The sequence below is a fragment of the Salvelinus namaycush genome, chromosome 42, assembly GCF_016432855.1.
Source record: "Salvelinus namaycush isolate Seneca chromosome 42, SaNama_1.0, whole genome shotgun sequence".
NCBI classification, from domain to species: Eukaryota; Metazoa; Chordata; class Actinopteri; order Salmoniformes; family Salmonidae; genus Salvelinus; species Salvelinus namaycush.
Genome location: NC_052348.1, coordinates 6,856,860 through 6,877,610, shown reverse-complemented (window position 1 = coordinate 6,877,610; position 20,751 = coordinate 6,856,860). Strand labels below are relative to the sequence as shown.

Genomic DNA, 20,751 nt, shown 5'->3' with positions numbered 1-20,751 from the left:
ACATATCAGTCAGTAAGGGAGGACAAGGTGCCACTTGTGAAGTTTGGGGTCAAAGGTACGTCACATGACCGCAACTAGGAAACGGGGCTTTGAGAGCTATCAGTAGAGAGTACTTTCTGTTGTCGCTTTTAAGAACTATCTTTTATGTTACTCCCTTGCTCGTTGAAAGTAGTTTCATCATGATAAGAGGCAACATGTGAGTGCAACTCAAATTTTGTCTAACTACTGTATCAGTTCTAAAGGGATGCTTGATAACTGTAAATATGTACATCTTACTAATTTGTTCATGGCGGAAATGTATTATTCAGTCTGAAAGTCCACTTCCCTTTTTTAATTGTTTATTAATTTTTGTCTTGAAGGGGCTCTCCTAACCAGACCTGTGACAGTGGTGTATCCATGGACCTCTTCTTGCACTATTCTCTCATTCCATCGGTAAGGGGTCTCTGTGTCCCCATACAGTACATTAACATCCAGGTAACACTTTACTTGACACCTAGCGTCATAACACGTTATGATACAGTTATAAACATGTCATTATATGTTATAACCGCTGCCATAACTTGCCATAACCTGTCATAATATGATCATAACACTGTCATGACCCATATATTTACACCTGTTGTGACATATATTGCGTTATTTTATGGCTGATTGTGACACCTACACATGAGTGTCAAAACCCACATTTATTCAAATGTGTTTTTTCCCTGCCAAGAAGTTTCCTTTTGAAAGTTTGTTTCTTAAATCCTTTGTTGTTGTAATGAATTCTTTAAAGTCATGTTTTCACACTTTATGACACTGTCAAGAAGCATTATGACCATCCTGTGTCACTTTACTTGGACTAAGAAAATACACTTTATGACACTGTCAAGAAGCATTATGACCAGTATGATCATAATGATGTAAGCCAGATAGGTCTGTCACGTACATGCCCTTATGTCAGTCATCAGTCAAAAAGAGGGGGTCTTTTCCTGCTCCTGAAATCTGCTCCTGCATTCATCCCAGTCAACAGAGCATTGGGGTAGGTGCATGTCTGACATCAATGTGTGCACAATTACAATGATAATTCAGTATGGTCAATTTCAGAAAATGTTATATTACATATAAATACTTTTGACAAGTAGGCTATGGTGTAATGGAATGTTTTGCGTTGTGTGGTAAGTTTTGTTGGTTTTCACAATCTTTTGTAGGTGTCATAACCAGCCATAAAATAACGCAATCTATGTCACATCAGGTCTACATATATGTGTTGTGTGTTATGACCATATTATGACAGGTTATGTCAGCTATTATGACATTATGACATGGTTATGGCCGTATCATAACGTGTTATGACACTAGGTGTCAAGTAAAGTGTTACCAACATCCACTGATGCCAGTAACACTACATTCGACTGTCCCCATAGGAGAACCCTGTTTGGTTCCAGGGAGAACCTTTTTTGGTTCCACGTAGAACCCTTTTGGGTTCCATGTAGAACCCTCTGTGGAAAGGGTCCTACATGGAACCCTAAAGGGGTCATCCTGGAATCAAAAAGAGTTCTTCAAAGGTTTCTCCTATGGGGACAGCTGAAGAACCCTTTTAGGTTCTAGATAGCTTCTTTAGGTTCTAGATAGTGTAGTACATCAACATAAGATATATTCTGTTCAACAGTGTTTTTTTGCTACAGACATACTTATGTAATAAGACAATACTATTTTTCTGACAAATTATCATGTATTCAACAGTGCCTTCAGAAAGTATTCACACCCCTTGACTTTTTCCATATTTTGCTGTGTTACAGCCTGAATTTAAAATGGATTAAATTGAGGTTTTGTGTCACTGGCCTACACACAATACACCATAATGTCAAAGCGAATGATGTTTTTAGAATTTTTTACAAATTAAAGTGTTCAATCCCTTTGTTATGGCAAGCCTAAATAAGTTTAGGAGTAAAAATGTGCTTAACAAGTCACATAATAAGTTGCATGGATTCGCTCTGTGCGCAATAATAGTGTTTAACATGATTTTTGAATGGGGTACAGAGATGAGGTAGTCAAACATACATCTATCTGTAAGATCCCTCAGTCGAGCAGTGAATATCAAACACAGATTATTTTTTCCAATTTTTTCCAAGGGCACCTATTGGTAGAAAAAATGCAGACATTGAATATCCCTTTGAGCATGGTGAAGTTATTAATTACACTTTGGATGGTGTATCAATAAACCCAGTCACTACAAAGATACAGATGTCCTTCTCAACTCAGTTGCCTGAAAGGAAGGAAACCGCTCAGGGATTTCACCATGAGGCCAATGGTGACTTTAAAATAGTTACAGAGGTTAATGGCTGTGATAGGAGAAAACTGAGGATGGATAAACAGCATTGTAGTTAGTCCACGATACTAACCTAAATGACAGAGTGAGAAGAAGGAAGCCTGTACAGAACAAAAGCCCTCAAAGGAAATATAAATTATATTTAAATAATAAATTCCTTGGTTTCCCAGAAATCCTGCTTATTCCCTTCTGATTCCGGGAATCCTCCAACCAGGATTTCGGGAAAAAACCAGTGAATTTATTGAAAGTTTCTGGAATTTTGCAACCCTAGTCTTTGCTCTCTTTTGTATATTCTACATAGTTCGTCATCGTGGTTGTGCTGTCGGCCCTGCAGAGGAGATCCAGACACCTGCCCATTGATGAGAAGCTCCCCTTTCTCAACAACCGCTTTGGCATTGTTGTGTGAGTCACACTGTAACCCCTGACCCTTTACCAGTCAACCCATACTGACCCTTAAAGATAGAGACAGACACACACTGGTTTTCATCTCAAATCACATCCTATTTCCAATATACAAATGTAGGATCTTAATTTGAGCCAGTTTGCTACAGCAGACAAATAATCCTGCAGCAACAGGAAATGTGAATTATTATGCTTTTGTCGGGGTTGATCCATTTTTCATTAGGGCAAATTAAGTCTGACATTTTAAAGTGGAAATGACCAACTTAAGAAGCCTTTTTAAACTTTGAAAACTCTACAAGTTTGCATTTCCTGCTGTGCAGGAACATTCTCAGCAACAAAAGGGTGATCAAATTAGGATCCTACATCTTTAATGCTTTCTATATAGTGCATTTAACTAGGCAAGCCAGTTAAGAACAAATTCTTATTTACAATGATGGCTTACCAAAAAGGCAAAAGGCCTCCGGCGGGGATGGGGGCTGGGATTAAAAATACAAATAAATTAAATAAATAAAAATATAGGACAAAACACACATCACGACAAGAGAGACAACACAGCACTCATAAAGCGAGACCTAAGACAACAACACAGCATGGCAGCAACACATGACAACACAGCATAGTAGCAACACAACATGGCAGCAGCACAACATGGTAGCAGCACAAAACAGGGTACAAACATTGTTGGGCACAGACAACAGCGCAAAGGGCAAGAAGGTAGAGACAGCAATACATCACGCAAAGCAGCCACAACTGTCAGTAAGAGTGTCCATGATTGAGTCTTTGAATGAAGAGATTGAGATAAAACTCCAGTTTGAGTATTTGTTGCAGCTCGTTCCAGCCGCTAGCTGCAGCGAACTGAAAAGACGAGCGACCCAGGGATGTGTGTGCTTTGTGGACCTTTAACAGAATGTGACTGGCAGAACGGGTGTTATATGTGGAGGATGAGGTCTGCAGTAGATATCTCAGATAGGAGGGAATGAGGCCTAAGAGGGTTTTATAAATAAGCATCAACCAGTGGGTCTTGTGACAGGTATACAGAGATAACCAGTATACAGAGGAGTATAGAGTGCAGTGATGTGTCCTATAAGGAGCTTTGGTGGCTAATCTGATGGCCGAATGGTAAAGAACATCTAGCTGCTCGAGAGCACCCTTTCCTGCCGATCTATAAATTACGTCTCCATAATCTAGCATGGGTAGGATGGTCAACTGAATCAGGGTTAGTTGTGCAGCTGGGGTGAAAGAGGAGCGATTACGATAGAGGAAACCAAGTCTAGATTTAACTTTAGCCTGCAGCTTTGATATGTGCTGAGAGAAGGACAGTGTACCATCTAGCCATACTCACAAGGACTTGTATGAGGTAACTACCTCAAGCTCTAAATCCCCAGAGGTAGTAATCACACCTGTGAGGAGAGAGGTATTCATTCTTCTTACTAAACCACATTACTTTTGTTTTGGAGGTGTTCAGAACAAGGTGAAGGGCAGAGAAAGCTCATTGGACACTAAGAAAGCTTTCCAGATATCAACAGTAATACAATCAAGGCACGGCAGAGGACAGGGAGAGCTCTAAAGTGTTGATTTATGACATTTGAATGTGCATCAGATGGCAACAGGATCATATTATACAGCAATTTCATCAGGGAACATGAAACAAAACAGGCGAGAGGTGGTTAGAATAGGATGGGGGGCCAAAAGTCTGTGTAACCAATAGAGTCAGAGTCCGAATGTGGGAGCAAACATAGTCTGTCCCACGGTACGGTAAACAAGAAAGTTCATAGTCAACAAAGCATGCAGGAGTCATGAGGCAAATAGCAAAATGCACAAGAAAAAAAAAAAAACTACTTGGGGCTAGCCATTGTAAGTTCAGAGTCACTTGCCCAACAGTGCGTGAGTGTTGGAGGCGAGCGAAAGCTCGGTAGAGAGGGGGGAGTGTGGTGGGGGTACCTGTACCAGACAGGGGGAGACAAGCCAGGGCAGATGGTGAACAGATCGCCAGGTGGAATCCAAGCAGCAGTGCAGCAGGCAGCTGGAGTAGGTGTCACACCCACTTGGTAGAAGCTTTATTTCTGGAGGCAGGTTTCTTGTAGAAAATGCCAGTTGATGGTCTCTGAATAGCAGGAGGGTGCTTCAAGGCCTCTGGATTTGGGAGGGGTAGCCTGTGAGTCTCCTGCCATGTGTTGGGCTCAGAGGCGTCGACACCTTTCACTTCACGCCTCAGTGCTAATTGAAGTTGTATCTGGTCTGTCCAAAATTAGGTTGTAGGCTTGGAGTTTTGATCTGGAGTAAAGGTTATGCTGTGGAGGGTAGCGAAAAATCCAAGTTTCTCTAACTCCCAAACTATGTTATTGTAAAAAAACATGTTAAAAAAATGTGAGAGCTCACATGCAAAAATGCACCCTACATGGGGTAGGGTATGTGCTCTGATCAAAAGTACTACACTTTATGGGGAGTAGGATGTGTGGCTCTGGCCCTAAATACTGCACTACATGAGGGATAGGGTGTGAAAGAAGATTTGAACACTCTTCATAGATACAAACATACTCCTATTACTACCCCCTCCCTCTCAGGCCTCTGGACCTCATGGAGAACCTCAGTAACAGATGGTCCTATGGGTTTGCCTTCGGAGCTGTATCCTCCAGTGTCTTGCTTCTTTTCTCAGAGAATTACATGACCTTCAACGTTCCACCCTGGGCCAAAGGTAATTCAAAATGTTTCTGAGTGAATGGAATACTGAACAGGGTGTGTCAGAATGTTGTTTAGTGAGTGTAACACCAGTGTAGCAGGAGTGTCAGGCAACATTAGAGCCTCCGAGGGATCTCAGTACCTGCTGGGTTTCTCATTTCCCTAGTATCAAATCAAATGTATTTATAAAGCCCTTTTTACATCAGCAGATGTCACAAAGTGCTTATACAGAAAACCAGCCTAAAACCCCAAACAGCAAGCAATGCAGATGTAAGAGCACGGTTGTCACGTCGGTATAAAGGATCGGGAGACAGGCGCAGGAATGCGTAATAGGGTTGTTATTGACCCAAACTACAGCGTGCCATGTAAATGCACGGGGATGAAGACCAAACAAACACGTATACAAAACACAGGGTTGAAACCCAAACAAAAAAGCGAGGAGTACCTTGATTAAATACACAAGCGCACAATGATACTACACGGGTCGAGACCCGTAATCATCTGCACAATGCAAGCGGCACGAAAGCCAAAACAACACAGCACAGGTCCTCACACGACCAACAGACATTGGAACAAGGATCCGTGACAACGGTGGCTGGGAAAAACTCCTTAGAAAGGCAGGAACCTAGGAAGAGTAGTTGATTGATTCATGAATGCCACTGTTTGCTGTATTGTGCACTGTAGCATTGATAATGGTTAGGGCTGGGAGTTTTTCCTGACCACATAGCCCTAGTGACAATGATATGTGCACTGCTCTCAAAACAAGCAAAACTTTGCCTTTGTCTTTGCAGCTTTTGTGTACCTTATGGGTGCTCTCGAGGTGGGCCTGGCCTATTTCCCTTTCTTTGCGTGTCTGTCAACCCCTTGCCGAGAGTTTGGGGCTGTTCTGGGAATTCTCTACTCTTTGACATGGTGAGTGCACGTTTGATGTGATGTCATGACGTAGGGTCAGGAGTTTTTACCGACCCTGAGACCTGACCGGTTGAAGTCAGGGTCAGGGTTTTTTCTGGTCAGGCAGGGCACATGGTCAGGACGAATATCTCCTGGCTCTATAGGGACTTACAGTGCTGTGAAAAGTATTTGCCCCCTTTCTGGTTTTCTATATTTTTGCATATTTTTTATGCTGCATGTAATTAGATATTCAACCAAAACCACATTTTAGATAAAGGGAACTACCACCACCATGCTTGACCATTGGTATAAGGTTCTTACTGTGGAATGCAGTGTATGGTTTTGCCAGACATAATGGGACCCATCTCATCCAAAAAGTTTACTGAAGTTTACCAAAAAGCGCCTGTAAGCACCTGGATGATCATCAAGATTCTGGGAAGAATGTTCTATGGACAAATGTATAACAAAAGTATAACTTGTTGGACGACATGGGTCCCATTATGCCTGGTGAAAACCAAACACTGCATTCCACAGTAAGAACCTTATACCAACGGTCCAGCATGGTGGTGGTAGTTCCCTTTATCTACAATTTGGTTTGGGGATGCTTTGCTGCCTCAGGACCTGAATGACTTACCTTAATAGAAGGAACCATGAATTCTGCTCTGTATCAGAGAATTCTACAGGAGAATGTCAGGCTATCTGTCTGTGAGCTGAAGCTGAAGTGCAGCTGGGTCATGCAGCAAGACAATGATCCAAAATACACAATCAAGTCCACATGAAAATGGTAAAAAAGCAACAAATTTGAAGTTTTGGAATGGCCTATTCAAAGTCCAGAAAGTCAAAGTCAATTGAGATGTTGTGGCAGGACTTGAAACGAGCAGTTCGTGCTTTAAAACCCACAAATGTCGCTGAAAAAAACAGTTTTGGGAAAAAAAAGCCGTTTTGAAGTAGGCCAAAATTCCTCCACAGCAGTGTGAGACTGATCAACAACTACAGGAAGCATTTGGTTGCAGTCATTGCAGCTAAAGGTGGCACAACCAGTTATTGAGTGTAAGGGGGCAATTACTTTTTACACAGGGGCATTGGATGTTGCATAACTTTGTTATTTATATAAATAAAAGAAGTATTTATTTTTTTGTTATTTGGTTCCCTTTTATCTAATGTTAGGTTTTGGTTGAAAAAAATATGCAATAACAGGGAAAATCCAAAAGGGGGCAAATACTTTTTCACAGCACTGTACCCGTAGACAGCTTGATTTAGTCATTACAGGAATTGCCCAGCTTACTGAATAAGTAGCATTGATCTAAGGACTCCCTATAACAGCCTGGTTGGTTTTTATTTGCAGGATAATCATCACGCTGTGGGATACAGTGATGTGTCCCACTGGTAAGGTAGGTGAGTACTCAACAAGCCAACACATAGTCGTTTACCCTCGCCATTCAGAATACTTCAAACAATGTGGTATAACAGGCTGGTATAGCAATGAGGTTTAGCAACATATACTGCTTGCAAGCAAGAGTACTGTAGCTAGTGGGGATTTTAGCATGTAAATCTTTGTGGGGCAAAGAAAAAAAAAGTGGGATGCATGCCAGCAAAGCCACTACACAACACAACACTAAACAAGACATTAGTTGCACTATAACGGTGACAAATGGTGCCCACAAACTGTTAGGGCCTACATACAGTACAGCAGTCCCAACACCTTACCACTGCTACACCTGGCTATCAGCGGAGCCTTGTCTGGCAGCGAAACAGTTTATTCAGCCTCCTTTACTGCCTTTAAAAAAAACATTGCTGATATGGCTGACTTACTTAAACAAATGTGGTTTCTAATGACAATTGAAATGTACAAGCTATGGCATAAGGGGACGACAAGCGGATAAAAGGCCATCCGTAATTTCGATTAAGACATTAATGAGCGAACTAGGACGGACGTAGTCGTTATAACTACTTGTTTAGCACTTTGAAATGTACAGCGACAGAATTCAGAACATGGGCCGTTCTTACAGTGTTCTCCCTGTACACCAAGTTATAACCGTAGGATAAATAAAGTGGGCATATAAGCAGACAATGAAAGCTCTTACAATATTCAATGATTACATTTCTCTAAAACAGGTTATAGGCTACAGTAGAACAGTCAGAACAGTAGACAAAATTAAGAGGGGTAAATATACCAAATTTTTAGGGTGAGGCACATGGACTACTACCATCTTACTACACAACATACACTTAGTATTACTTTTTTAGCTACAGTATACATATCTCCCTGGCATATTACATAATTTATGAAGCAGCATACAATACATTTTTAGACTCACATTGTTGCGCTCGGCTCACTTGAACAGGAAGGTGGCGCGGCGGTCCTCCGAGTTAACAGTTGTTTTGAATGCGGCACAAATCATGCTTCATTGACAGCATGGCCAATGTTGAATGTTTATAATTTTAAAATTGGAAATGAGCCCCTTAATCCCAGATTTGGGACCACACAGCCACTGTCACTGATTCCTTCCAAACCACTCATTGAATTTGCGATTTCCAACTTGTTGTGTAATGTTCAATGGCCGATGAGCACCGATACGTTTTATCTATAATTTCTCTTCATATGACAAGGATTAAAAAGGATTTGCCAGTAGATTGTCAACTTGATTCATGATGATGACTACTAGCTAAGATTGTGAAAGTATGATGTTGACATGATCAGTCCAATCAAAGCTACGGTAGATATAACGTGATTTGACGTCATTTTATCTGTGGCCAAGGACCTTGAGCCTTCTTGGATGGGCACTTCTATGGCAGCAGCCGAAAGGCTAGAATTGTCAATGTCTCCTCTTACTCTTGGCAGTGACGTAAAGTCACCCATGAGTGATAGAACACTGAGCCAATCACTGCGCAACGCTCCGTATTTTCTGCTGGCTTGCCCCACCACAGAAAGCACTGAGCTAGGCTGAAACACCTCCATTTTGGAGCTGCCTTACTCAAGACAACAAAAAAGAGACCATGTTTGTATGCACCTTTATTAACTCAGTGATATAGATTTTTTACATTGCTTGCAAACTGATATGTGACACGTATTAATGCCAAAATAACATGCCAAACAGGCAAGCCCCCCCCCCAAAAAGAAATAAATTGTAATAAAACAACAAAAAATCTGGGGCTCAAAACCCCACCTGCCTTGAATGACGGGTCGCCTCTGACTGTAGCACTTATCAAGGTGAAAATAAAAATGGATATGCACTCTTCTGGGAAGGGGTGACAAACTACCAATATGATGATTGTGTGATAGAATGTGTTGAATCCATTTTGTGTTACCGACATCCTGGCATGATAGCACAGAAAAACAGAAAAGCCTGTTTGAATAGCAGACAAAATATGTCTTATCCTAACTTTATTGGCATTGAATACCTGTCGTTGATGCTAATACCACTCACAAAGCAGGTTTACATCCGTTTATTAGCATTGTCATTACGTTCAAATGCTTATACACTGTATAACCTTTAGCATATTTCCCAAGCCATTCATCTCACATATAGTTCCCAGTACAGTATGTGATGTTATTGCATTCAATAATATATCTTTTTCACACATGCTAAATGAGTTATTCCTCTCACTTACTACATTCAAATGCTATATCCCTGACCATATTTTCCAAGTCATTCATCACTCTTTACAGTAGCTGTGGCCTATGTATTTCTGTGTCTATGACTGCCATGTGAATTTGAACTTGTACTCTGTAGATACTGGGTAGTCACCAGAAGCTAGTCTACCAGTGGCCGACCATTTTGTCTCTCGTCTTCCTCCTGGGGCGGTTCACGTACATGCTGGTCAAAGCTGTTCGGATTCGACTCCAGCTTGAAACTGAGGTGAGAATTTCAGTTGGAGAAATAGTTGTTACCACATCCGTTTGAGGATTTGTGTCAGTGAAATGGGGAAATGAATCTCAATAGCACATATCAGATATGATGAAATACATACTTGTGTTATTTACGACTCATATTCAAATGAGATTTACAGTTGAAGTCGGAAGTTTACATACACCTTAGCCAAATACATTTAAAATGAGGTTTTCACAATTGCTGACATTTAATCCTAGTAAAAATGCCCTGTTTTAGGTCAGTTAGGATCACCACTTTATTTTAAGAATGTGAAATGCCTTCCACAAGCTTCCCACAATAAGTTGGGTGAATTATGGCCCATTCCTCCTGACAGAGCTGGTGTAACTGAGTCAGGTTTGTAGGCCTTGCTCGCACACGCCTTTTCAGTTCTGCCAACAAATTTTCTATAGGATTGAGGTCAGGGCTTTGTGATGGCCACTCCAATACCTTGACTTTGTTGTCCTTAAGCCATTTTGCCACAACTTTGGACGTATACTTGGGGTCATTGTCCATTTGGAAGACCCATTTGCGACCAAGCTTTAACTTCCTGACTGATGTCTTGAGATGTTGCTTCAATATATCCACATAATTTTCCTGCCTCATGATGCCAACTATTTTGTGAAGTGCACCAGTCCCTCCTGCAGCAAAGCACGCCCACAACATGATGCTGCCACCCCGTGCTCCACGGTTGGGATGGTGTTCTTCGGCTTGCAAGTCTCCCTCTTTTTCCTCCAAACATAATGATGGTCATTATGGCCAAACAGTTCTGTTTTTGTTTCATCAGACCAGAGGACATTTCTCCAAAAAGTACGATCTTTGTCCCCATGTGCAGTTGCAAACCGTAGTCTATCTTTTTTATGGCGTTTTGGAGCAGTGGCTTCTTCCTTGTTGAGCGACCTTTCAGGTTATGTTGATATAGGACTCGTTTTACTGTGGATATAGATACTTTTGTACCTGTTTCCTCCAGCATCTTCACAAGGTCCTTTGCTGTTGTTCTGGGATTGATTTGCACTTTTTGCATCAAAGTACGTTCATCTCTAGGAGACAGAACGCGTCTCCTTCCTGAGCGGTATGACGTCTGCGTGGTCCCATGGTGTTTATACTTGCGTACTATTGTCTGTACAGATGAACGTGGTACCTTCAGACATTTAGAAATTGCTCCCTAGGATGAACCAGACTTGTGGAGGTCTACAATTATTTTTCTGAGGTCTTGGCTGATTTATTTTCATTTTTCCATGATTTCAAGCAAAGAGGAACTGAGTTTGAAGGTTGGCCTTGAAATACATCCACAGGTACACCTCCAATTGACTCAAATGATGTCAATTAGCCTATCAGAAGCTTTTAACGCCATGACATCATTTTCTGGAATTTTCCAAGCTATTTAAAGGCACAGTCATCTTAGTGTATGTAAACTTCTGACCCACTGGAATTGTGATACAGTGAAATAATCTGTCCGTAAACAATTGTTGGAAAAATTACTTATGTCATGCACAAAGAAGATGTCCTAACTGACTAGCCAAAACTATAGTTTGTTAACAAGAAATGTGTGGAGTGGTTGAAAAATGAGTTTTAATGACTCCAACCTAAGTGTATGTAGACTTCCGACTTCTATCATATATAAAATGAACTTCAGATCATGCCAAAAAAAATTGCCGACACTACAAGGGGAGAGGTCTAGGTTAGCATTACTGGTCTTTAGCATTCCAAAAGGTCTTTAGACATGCCCAACTTTGAGGAGCAACCATCCAATGAATGATGAGTTTGTCTGTTGACAATAATCTTCTTTCAGGACCAAGAGCAGCTAATCCAGTGTCACCAGGCCAAGCATGTACAGAGGTTGTTGAGGAGGAGCCCTATTGACCGGTAGGACAACAGTAGGAGAAACACTGGCTCATCATTAGCCCTACATACAGTAGGGCATTAGCCCTTCATTCATTAACGGCATCCTATGTAGGGCTAGTTCATAATTTCAGTTATTACCATCACAGGTTACAGCCATAGCCATACATATAAATATTATATATTCTGTGGTTATATAAAAGTAAATCATTGGTAACAGCCTGTCACACCATTGATAAATACACCACCATTGGCCTGGTTTCAAAATTAGGCCAACTATGTTCAACACGTGACAATCATTCACATTTCATTGTTGGTCATGCAAGCATTCAGCATGAACTGGTTGTGTGTCTTAAAGATTTTTCATGGAGTGTTAAGAATGGTTTCGTTAAATTCCGGAATCGTTTTGATAGGAAACTGGAGACCAGTTGGTTCCAGAGGAGGGTATATGACTGGGACCCCCACTTCAAGTTCCCTAACAGAATGATCGGCACATCCATCATATCCCTGATTGGCTTATACACGGTTAGCCTTGTTATATGGGAGGGATTAGGTTTTTCATGTGTTATTTTACACTTATTTTATGTATTTTAGTTGACATATTGTTGTGTGCTTCTGACTGTGTGCTTTGGGTGCGTCTGTCCTTCCACAGATGACTTTGGCTGACTATAGTCTCAGTGACTATGCGTTTGATAGATTGGATGTTCTGAAAGACCAACTGAAGAAGCTGGCTTTTTCCTGCAATGAGACAGAGATATTTGTAGCCATGATCCCCCAATTTGAGGAATTCACTAACGTTGCCAGAAGTAAGGAGCATGGTTTACACTATTGTGTGTGTGCATCCTTGCCGCACCCACACTCTTAGGAAAAAAGGTGCTATCTAGAACCTAAAACGGTTCTCCGGCTGTCCAAATAGGAGAACCCTTTGAAGAACCCTTTTGGGTTCCATGTAGAATTCTCTGGTTCTACATGGTTCCAGAGGGTTCTATCTGGTTCTACATGGTTCCAGGGGGTTCTACATGGAACCCAAATTGTTCTACCTGGAACCATAGGGGACAGCTCCCTATGGGGACAGCTCCCTATGGGGACAGCTCCCTATGGGGACAGCTCCATAGGGGACAGCTCCATAGGGAACAGCTCCATAAGGGACAGCCGAAGAACCCTTTCGGAACCCTTTTGGAACTCTTTTTTCAAAGAGTGCAGAGTTTGCCCGAATATCTGTACCATTATCATTCACCAGTCTGCATAGTTCACGTATTAGCTTGTTTGTTTGATTGATTTTCCAGAGTCCTGGCTAGCCACAACCATCTTTGCCAGCCTAACGTCTGTGTCATACACATTCCATGTGTTAGCATGTTACCGGTATGTCCTGTTTGATGCAGTTATTCCAAAATATTCCATATACTGTATATACACAGTATAGATTATGTAAATGATGTATGATCTGTTAGTATTATTAACAGTATCTGTTAGTATTGCTGTTATAATTTTCGCCCTGTCACAGGAAACATCTGAAGAGATTGTGGGCTGGGGAGAAGGGCTTTCTTCCTGAGAAGTTCCATAATCCCAATTCTGCAGTCAGTGTGGTGAGTAGCAGCGCATTCCAATTCCAGAATGTTCCACAGAATGATTGGGAATGTCATTTGTAGTGTCCAAATATTTAAGAGTCATATGTTGTAACATTACATACAGGCTGCCATCACAAGATACTCCGGATGGCAAATAGCATTTACTTTGTGGGGTAAGACAACTTTCCTCTTCCTTTCAGCCCATACAATACATACTTATAAAGGGATATATAGGATGAGACATAAACAGTCACCTCCAAAATGATTGCCACTCTTGATAAAGATGAGCAAAAAATACTGTAGCAAAGAAGTAATAAAAATGCAGAGATATATTATATGATAAACAAAATACTAATTTATGCTAATACAATTGCTCAGAGAAAAACATTTTGGTTAAGTAATCAAATTAAATCTCAAAAAGATATCTGTGAAAATGATTTACACTCCTGTTTTCAACGCTTTGTGCGCCCTCTCCTAGCAAGGATAACAGCACTAAGTCTTTCTCCTATAATGCTTAATGAGATTGAAAAATACATTGGTAGGGATCTTAGACCATTCCTCCGTACAGACTCTTTACTTCCTTGATATCCTTTGGTCTGCGCTTATGGACTGCCCTCTTCAATTCAAACCTCAGGTTTTCAATGGGTTTCAAGTCCGGAGACTGTGATGGCCATTGCACCCGGTTCCAATCCAAGTGCCAATGCCGTTTAGCAAACTCCAGGAGTTTACATTTGCTGTTTGCTCTCAATAAAATAGCCTATTGGCATGGAGTTGGCGTCTAACTTTTGAGTTGGAGGCTTGGTGACCCCAAGATTTGTTGATGCCATCCGAACCATCTTCCTCACTGTGTGTGGGGACAAGATACACTTGGGTCCTCTACCAGGCAAGTTTACCACAGTTCCAGTGGTTTTAAACTTTGTAATATGTTGCCCTAATAGTGGTAAGTGGTATATTTGGTTTTTCAGGGTTTTTTTGGCACCCATTGCCTAATTTATGAAAGTCAACAACCAGTTGTCTCTTTTCATTTGTGAGTTATTTGCCTTTCCGCATGGTGATGGATGACAAAGGGATTTTGCACGTGTGTTACCTCATTTTTATACCCCAGTGAAACAGCAAGCCATGGAAGGCCATAATACAGTTCCTTAAACTGAGATACATTTTTAAAAAGTAGAATGTTAATGCAGATTTTATTTAGTTTGATTTTATTTATAATAATCTTCAAGGTTGCCAATAATATTGACAGGTGTCTTTTTTAGATAAAAAAAACAACTTCTTAAGCTTAATCTCTTTCTCCGAGCAATTGTATTAGTATAAAAGTATGTAATTGTCACTTTTTGGGGGGGATACAGTATAGCGCAGTATTTGTATTATTTACAGTCTTTTTTGTTCATCTTTATCAAGGGTGCCAATCATTTTGGAGGTGACCGTGAATAATTATTTATTGGATTGGTAAAAGATAAATAAATGCATTCTATATGAAAGTTCTCCAATTTCTTCCAGGTTTTCTAATTGTTCACTTTGTCCAGTTCGTCTTTGCGTTGCTCTTTACCTACGGAGTTGTCCTCCCCATCCAAAATGGACGAGTGTTGGAAATGTTGACCAACATGGGAACCATTCTGTAAGTGTACCCTATGGGACAGTTTCCCAGACCCAGATTAACAGAGAATCTCCATTGAAAGTGTTTTTGAGTCCAGGATTAGCATTAATCTGGATTTGGGAAACCGGCCCTTTCACTGCTTTAAACTCTAACTATTCAGAAATAAAACATTTTCAAGGAGCCGCTCAGTTCATATGAAAAAATGTCCCTGATCGCTGGTATTTCTTTACCCATTGAGCGTCGACGTAACATATTTCCTGGTATGTATGCATATCCAAGCAGTGTGAGTTTTCTTATCCTGTATGAAGTAACGTTCTCTCTATCAGTTTGACCATAGGTATCGTTATAGGATTGGTTATACTACAGGTGGTGCTGGTCCAAGTGTTTTTCCTTCAGGACAAGATCTCACCGTCAGACAGGAAGAAACCTCTGGCACTCAACAACAGGTGCGGTATTATGTAATACAGGCCATACCTCTTGACCTAACGTTCACCTTAGCCTACTGGTCACCTGTCATTCACCCATCACAACTCTACCCAGTTACAATCTATGGTTAGTGCGCTTCTTTGGAACGTTCACACAAAGAAAGAGGAATGCTTAACAGTTCCTTAATTAAAGGATTTCAAGGGAGGACATGGTGCATGATAAAACACATTTTACCACATTTACAGTACCAGTCAAAAGTTTGGACACACCTACTCTTTCAAGGGTTTTTCTTTAATTTGACTATTTTCTACATTGTAGAATAATAGTGAAGACACAAAACTATGAAATAACATGTATGAAATCATGTATTAACCGAAAGTGTTAAACAAATCAAAACATATTTTAGATTTGAGATTCTTCAAAGTAGCCACCCTCTGCCTTGATGACAGCTTTGCACACTCTTGGCATTCTCTCAACCAGCTTCACCTGGAATGCTTTTCCAACAGTCTTGGACTCTGCGGTCCAACTCATCCCAAACCATCTCAATTGGGTTGAGGTTGGGGGATTGTGGAGGCCAGGTCATCTGATGCAGCACTCCATCACTCTCCTCCTTGGTCAAATAGCCCTTACACAGCCTGGAGGTGTGTTGGATCATTGTCCTGTTGAAAAACAAATGATATTCCTACTAACCGCAAACCAGATGGGATGGTGTATCACTGCAAAATGCTGTGGTAGCCATGCTGGTTAAGTCTGCCTTGAATTCTAAATAAATCACCAACAGTGTCACCAGCAAAGCACCCCCACACCATCAAACCTCACACGGCGGTTGTAACCAAAAATCTCAAATTTGGACTCGTTAGACCAAAGGACAGATTTTCACCGGTTTAATGTCCAATGCTCGTGTTTCTTTGCCCAAGCAAGTCTCTTCTTACTTTTGGTGTCCTTTAGTAGTGGTTTCTTTGCAGCAATTCGACCATGAAAGCCTGATTCACGCAGTCTCCTCTGAACAGTTGATGTTGAGATGTGTCTGTTACTTGAACTCTGTGAAGCATTTATTTGGGCTGCAATCTGAGGTGCAGTTAACTCTAATGAACTAATCCTCTTCAGCAGAGGTAACTATGAGCTTCCATTCTTGTGGCGGTCCTCATGAGAGCCAGTTTTATCATAGCGCTTGATGGTTTTTGTGACTGCACTTGAAGAAACTTTCAAAGTTCTTGAAATTTTCCACATTGACTGACCTTCATGTCTTAAAGTAATGATGGACTGTCATTTCTCTTTGCTTATTTGAGCTGTTATTACCATAATATGGCTCAAACGCATTAAGAAGTAAAGAAATTCCACAAATTAACTTAACAAGGCACACCTGTTAATTGAAATAAGTTCCAGGTGACTACCTGAGAGATTGCCAAGAGTGTGCAAAGCTGTCATCAAGGCAAAGGGTGGCTACTTTGAAGAATCTCAAATATAACATATATTTTGATTTGTTTTGGTTACTACATGATTCCATGTGTGTAATTTCATAGTTTTGATGTCTTCAGTATTATTCTACAATGTAGAACATAGTAAAAATAAAGAAAAACCCTTGAATGAGTAGGTGTCCAAACTTTTAACTGGTACTGTACGTGTGTACTGTACCACAAGAGGTAATGACTGGAGCGGAATAAGTGGAATGGTATCAAACACATGTTTTCTATGTGTTTGATGCCATTCCATTAGCTCAGTTCCAGACATTATTATGAGCCATCCTCCCCTCAGCAGCTTCCATTGTACTGTACATATCATACTGCACAGGTCAACATTGGGACAAATATTGGATTTCCTGGTTTACATCATAAGATCTTTTCACAAGTATTTTTCTTTACCCAGAGCAATTTATTTTAGTTTACCTTAGTTACGCAAGCTTTTCTTAACCCAGGGTTAACGCTGGGGATTAATAATAGTGGTTCTCACCTGAACGCTAATGCCCACAAGCTAATGTGAAGCGTTAAACACAACCAGTATTTACAAGTTAATCTTACATGCCTCTGGTCACAGACTGGAGGAGATTTTATGGGTTGACACACAGCATTTCACCCAAACCAGGGCTAGCTGAGCTTCATAACGCATAAATGTGTGGCAAAGACAATGTGCAGTCAAGCTGTTTGCACACACACGCAAGAACACACGCAAGAACACGCAAGAATACACACAAACACACACACAGACACACACACATGCCGTGACCCCACTTTGACAGTGCATGTTCTGCATACATATCAGGAAATACATACACTGAGTATACAAAATATTAAGAACACCTGCTCTTTCCATGACATAGACTGGCCAGGTGAATCCATGTGAAAGCTATGATCCCTTATTGATGTCACTTGTTAAATCCACTTCAATCAGTGTAGATGAAGGGGAGGAGACAGGTTAAAAAAATATTTTAAGCCTTGAGACATGGATTGTGTATGTGTGCCATTCAGAGGGTGAATGGGCAAGACAAAAGATTTAAGTGCCTTTGAATGGGATATGATAGTAGGTGCCAGGCGCACCGGTTTGTGTCAAGAACTGCAACGCTGCTGTGTTATTCACGCTCAACAGTTTCCTGTGTGTATTAAGAATGGTCCAACACCCAAAGGACATCCAGCCAACTTGACACAACTGTGGGAAGCATTGGAGTCAACATGGGCCAGCATCCCTGTGGAACACTTTCGACACCTTGTAGAGTCCATGCCCAACGAATTGAAGTTGTTCTGAGGGCGAAATATCGGGAAGGTGTTCCTAATGTTTGGTATACTCAGTGTACGTTGACATGGCACTCTATGGTATCTCCCCTTTTAGGAAGGCGTTCCACAACTTCAACTACTTCTTCTTCTTCTACAACGTTGTGATGGGCCTGAGTAACTGCATCCTGCGTCTGCTGACCAGCTGTGTGGTGGGCACCTGGCTGGTGTCACGCATCGACCGTACCATCATGCCGAGGGGATACGAGTCCATGGACCCTGGTCAGTTTAGTGACCTAGTTAGGGCCCAGAGAGTTTTCCCTGACCACCTGACCAAGAAAAACTCTAATTAAAGGCTCTAACTAAAGCCCATAGTTTTTCCGTTGAAAACTCATACAGGTGCAGCTATACACAAACAGGTGATTCAATGACTGTAATATAAGTGCGTAGCCAGCCAGAACGACTCATAGGAGCAGGAGCCTATCTCTCCTTTCTGTAGAGCAGGGGTAGGCAACCCTGTTCCTGGAATGTCTTCAGTCCTGCAGGATTCTGTTCCAACTAGGCACCACACCTGACCAACTGAGCTAATTGATCAGTTCAGTGATTGCCTAAATTCAACACACCTGGTCTTCCAGGTCGGTTAAATCCAAATCATGAAGTGCCTGTAGCACTCCAGGACCAGGGTTGCCTACCACTGCTGTAGAGTGTGGCAGCTTGATGTGTACAAGTACACCCCTTGGACAGGACGCTAGTCCCAAACTCGGTCCTCCCCCCCCCCACACCACCTCTGAGTTCACCTTTAGTTTTTTACCCTAACACTACACAGCTGATTCAAATAATCAAAGCATGATGATGAGTTGGATATTTGAATCAGCTGTGTAGTGCTAGGGCAAAAACCAAAACGTGCATCCAGGGGAGTGGCCCCAGGACCAAGGTTGGGAAACACTGGTCTAGTCTATCGCAGGGCCTGTAATATATGATGTATACAGAAGGTGGCAGCATTTCACAGGATTTGTAGGACAAAGATTGTGTGGAAAGTACATGTCATATAGAATGTAACTCGTTGACTGTCTATTTTAGGTTACAGCACTTGGATCGGGATGATTTTTGCAGACCACTACCACAACAACCCTGTCATGGTGTGTTTCTGCCATCTTCTCCTGTCCAACACCATGGCGAAACAACAGAGGACCACAGAGGCAGCATCCTACTCCACGTTCAACAACACACCTTCGCCAGGTCAGTTAACATCAAGATGTCATGAACACAGCTGCAGATCAAATAATGGGCTGTTTAAAATATAATTTACTCTAGGTTGAAGTTTCTCATCATGTGAGTGTGTATTAGACTAAATAGCGATTAGAAGGTTCTGAGAGCACAAATCATACTAACCTCCAGTGGTGTAAAGTACTTCAATAAAAATACTTTAAAGTACTACTTAAGTCGTTTTTTGGGATATCTGTACTTTACTTGACTATTTATATTTTAGCAATTACATTTACTTTTGATACTTAAGTATATTTAAAACCAAATACTTTTAGACTTTATCTCAAGTAGTATTTTACTGGGTGACTTTCACTTTTACTTTAGTAATTTTCTACTAAGGTATCTTTACAATGATGTACTTTTTCCGCCACTGCAAACCTCAGTAGCCCAACACAGACTTGATCAAAAGAGGCAAATTAGCAGATCCTGGACACCCCACAACTCACACAAGTGACATTAGAGACCTGAAATAGGAACACTAGGACACGTAATAAATATTTTGTAGATAATGTCAGTCTCTCTCTAATACCACTGTGTTGTAGATTCAGCCCGTGGAAGCCGGGCCAGGCGGAGATGGATGCTCCTCTACACCCTGATGAAGAACCCACGACTGATCCTCCTGAGGAAGAACAGGACCTCCTCTAGTCCCACTGACCACCAGGATACTGTGGTCCAAGCCTGGCTGCTGGCCTCTCAGATCGAACAGATGGGACAGGCACCAGAGATGACGGCCACAGCCGCTACAGTTACATCAGATCAGACGATGACCAATGGGCAGGCATTAACTGACTGATTCTGCTCAGGGTTTATACACACGCAGCCTGAAATAGTGTAGTACAATACTATGATATAACATTTAGTAGACCTACACACATTTCGAGGACACGTTTTGGCTCATGAGTGCTACATTTGATACTACAGGCCAATTCGTCTGTAGGCCAAGCTCTTACAATGTATTGTATTGTATGTGATGAATAATATGATTAATGTATTGTAAATTCGGGAAATACCTACATAATTACTCCTACTGTGAAAGATGACAGGACAAATGGACACAGTTATGCTTTTTACCTCATAATGGTCTGTTTGTTTTTAGTAGGCCACATAGCCGCGGGAAGTAGAGGTGCTGAGGGTGCTGCAGCACTCCCTGAAAAATCATAATAAAAAAATATACAGTACCAGTCATAGGTTTGGA

The 20,751-nt window shown here is 41.3% G+C and overlaps 1 protein-coding gene across 1 annotated transcript; it reads left to right on the top strand.

Annotated features, from left to right (window-relative positions):
- Nucleotides 1-59: 59 nt before the first annotated feature.
- stra6l (STRA6-like) lies at nucleotides 60-20,751 on the top strand. The gene is made up of 18 exons (XM_038981283.1): nucleotides 60-196; nucleotides 360-432; nucleotides 2,613-2,713; nucleotides 5,278-5,408; nucleotides 6,184-6,304; nucleotides 7,629-7,674; nucleotides 10,018-10,143; nucleotides 11,945-12,018; nucleotides 12,408-12,519; nucleotides 12,647-12,800; nucleotides 13,281-13,356; nucleotides 13,499-13,580; nucleotides 13,687-13,735; nucleotides 15,063-15,180; nucleotides 15,486-15,605; nucleotides 18,409-18,572; nucleotides 19,371-19,529; nucleotides 20,099-20,751. The coding sequence occupies exons 1-18, from the start codon at nucleotides 180-182 to the stop codon at nucleotides 20,347-20,349; spliced, it is 1,974 nt and encodes a 657-aa protein (XP_038837211.1). The 5' UTR covers nucleotides 60-179; the 3' UTR covers nucleotides 20,350-20,751.

What these genes read in the sequence shown, in the direction of transcription:
- stra6l (XM_038981283.1), top strand. An exon ending in ACTATTCTCTCATTCCATCG is followed by an intron (nt 433 to 2,612) that starts GTAAGGGGTCTC and finishes TATTCTACATAG; the next exon opens with TTCGTCATCGTGGTTGTGCT. An exon ending in CCCTGATTGGCTTATACACG is followed by an intron (nt 12,520 to 12,646) that starts GTTAGCCTTGTT and finishes GTCCTTCCACAG; the next exon opens with ATGACTTTGGCTGACTATAG.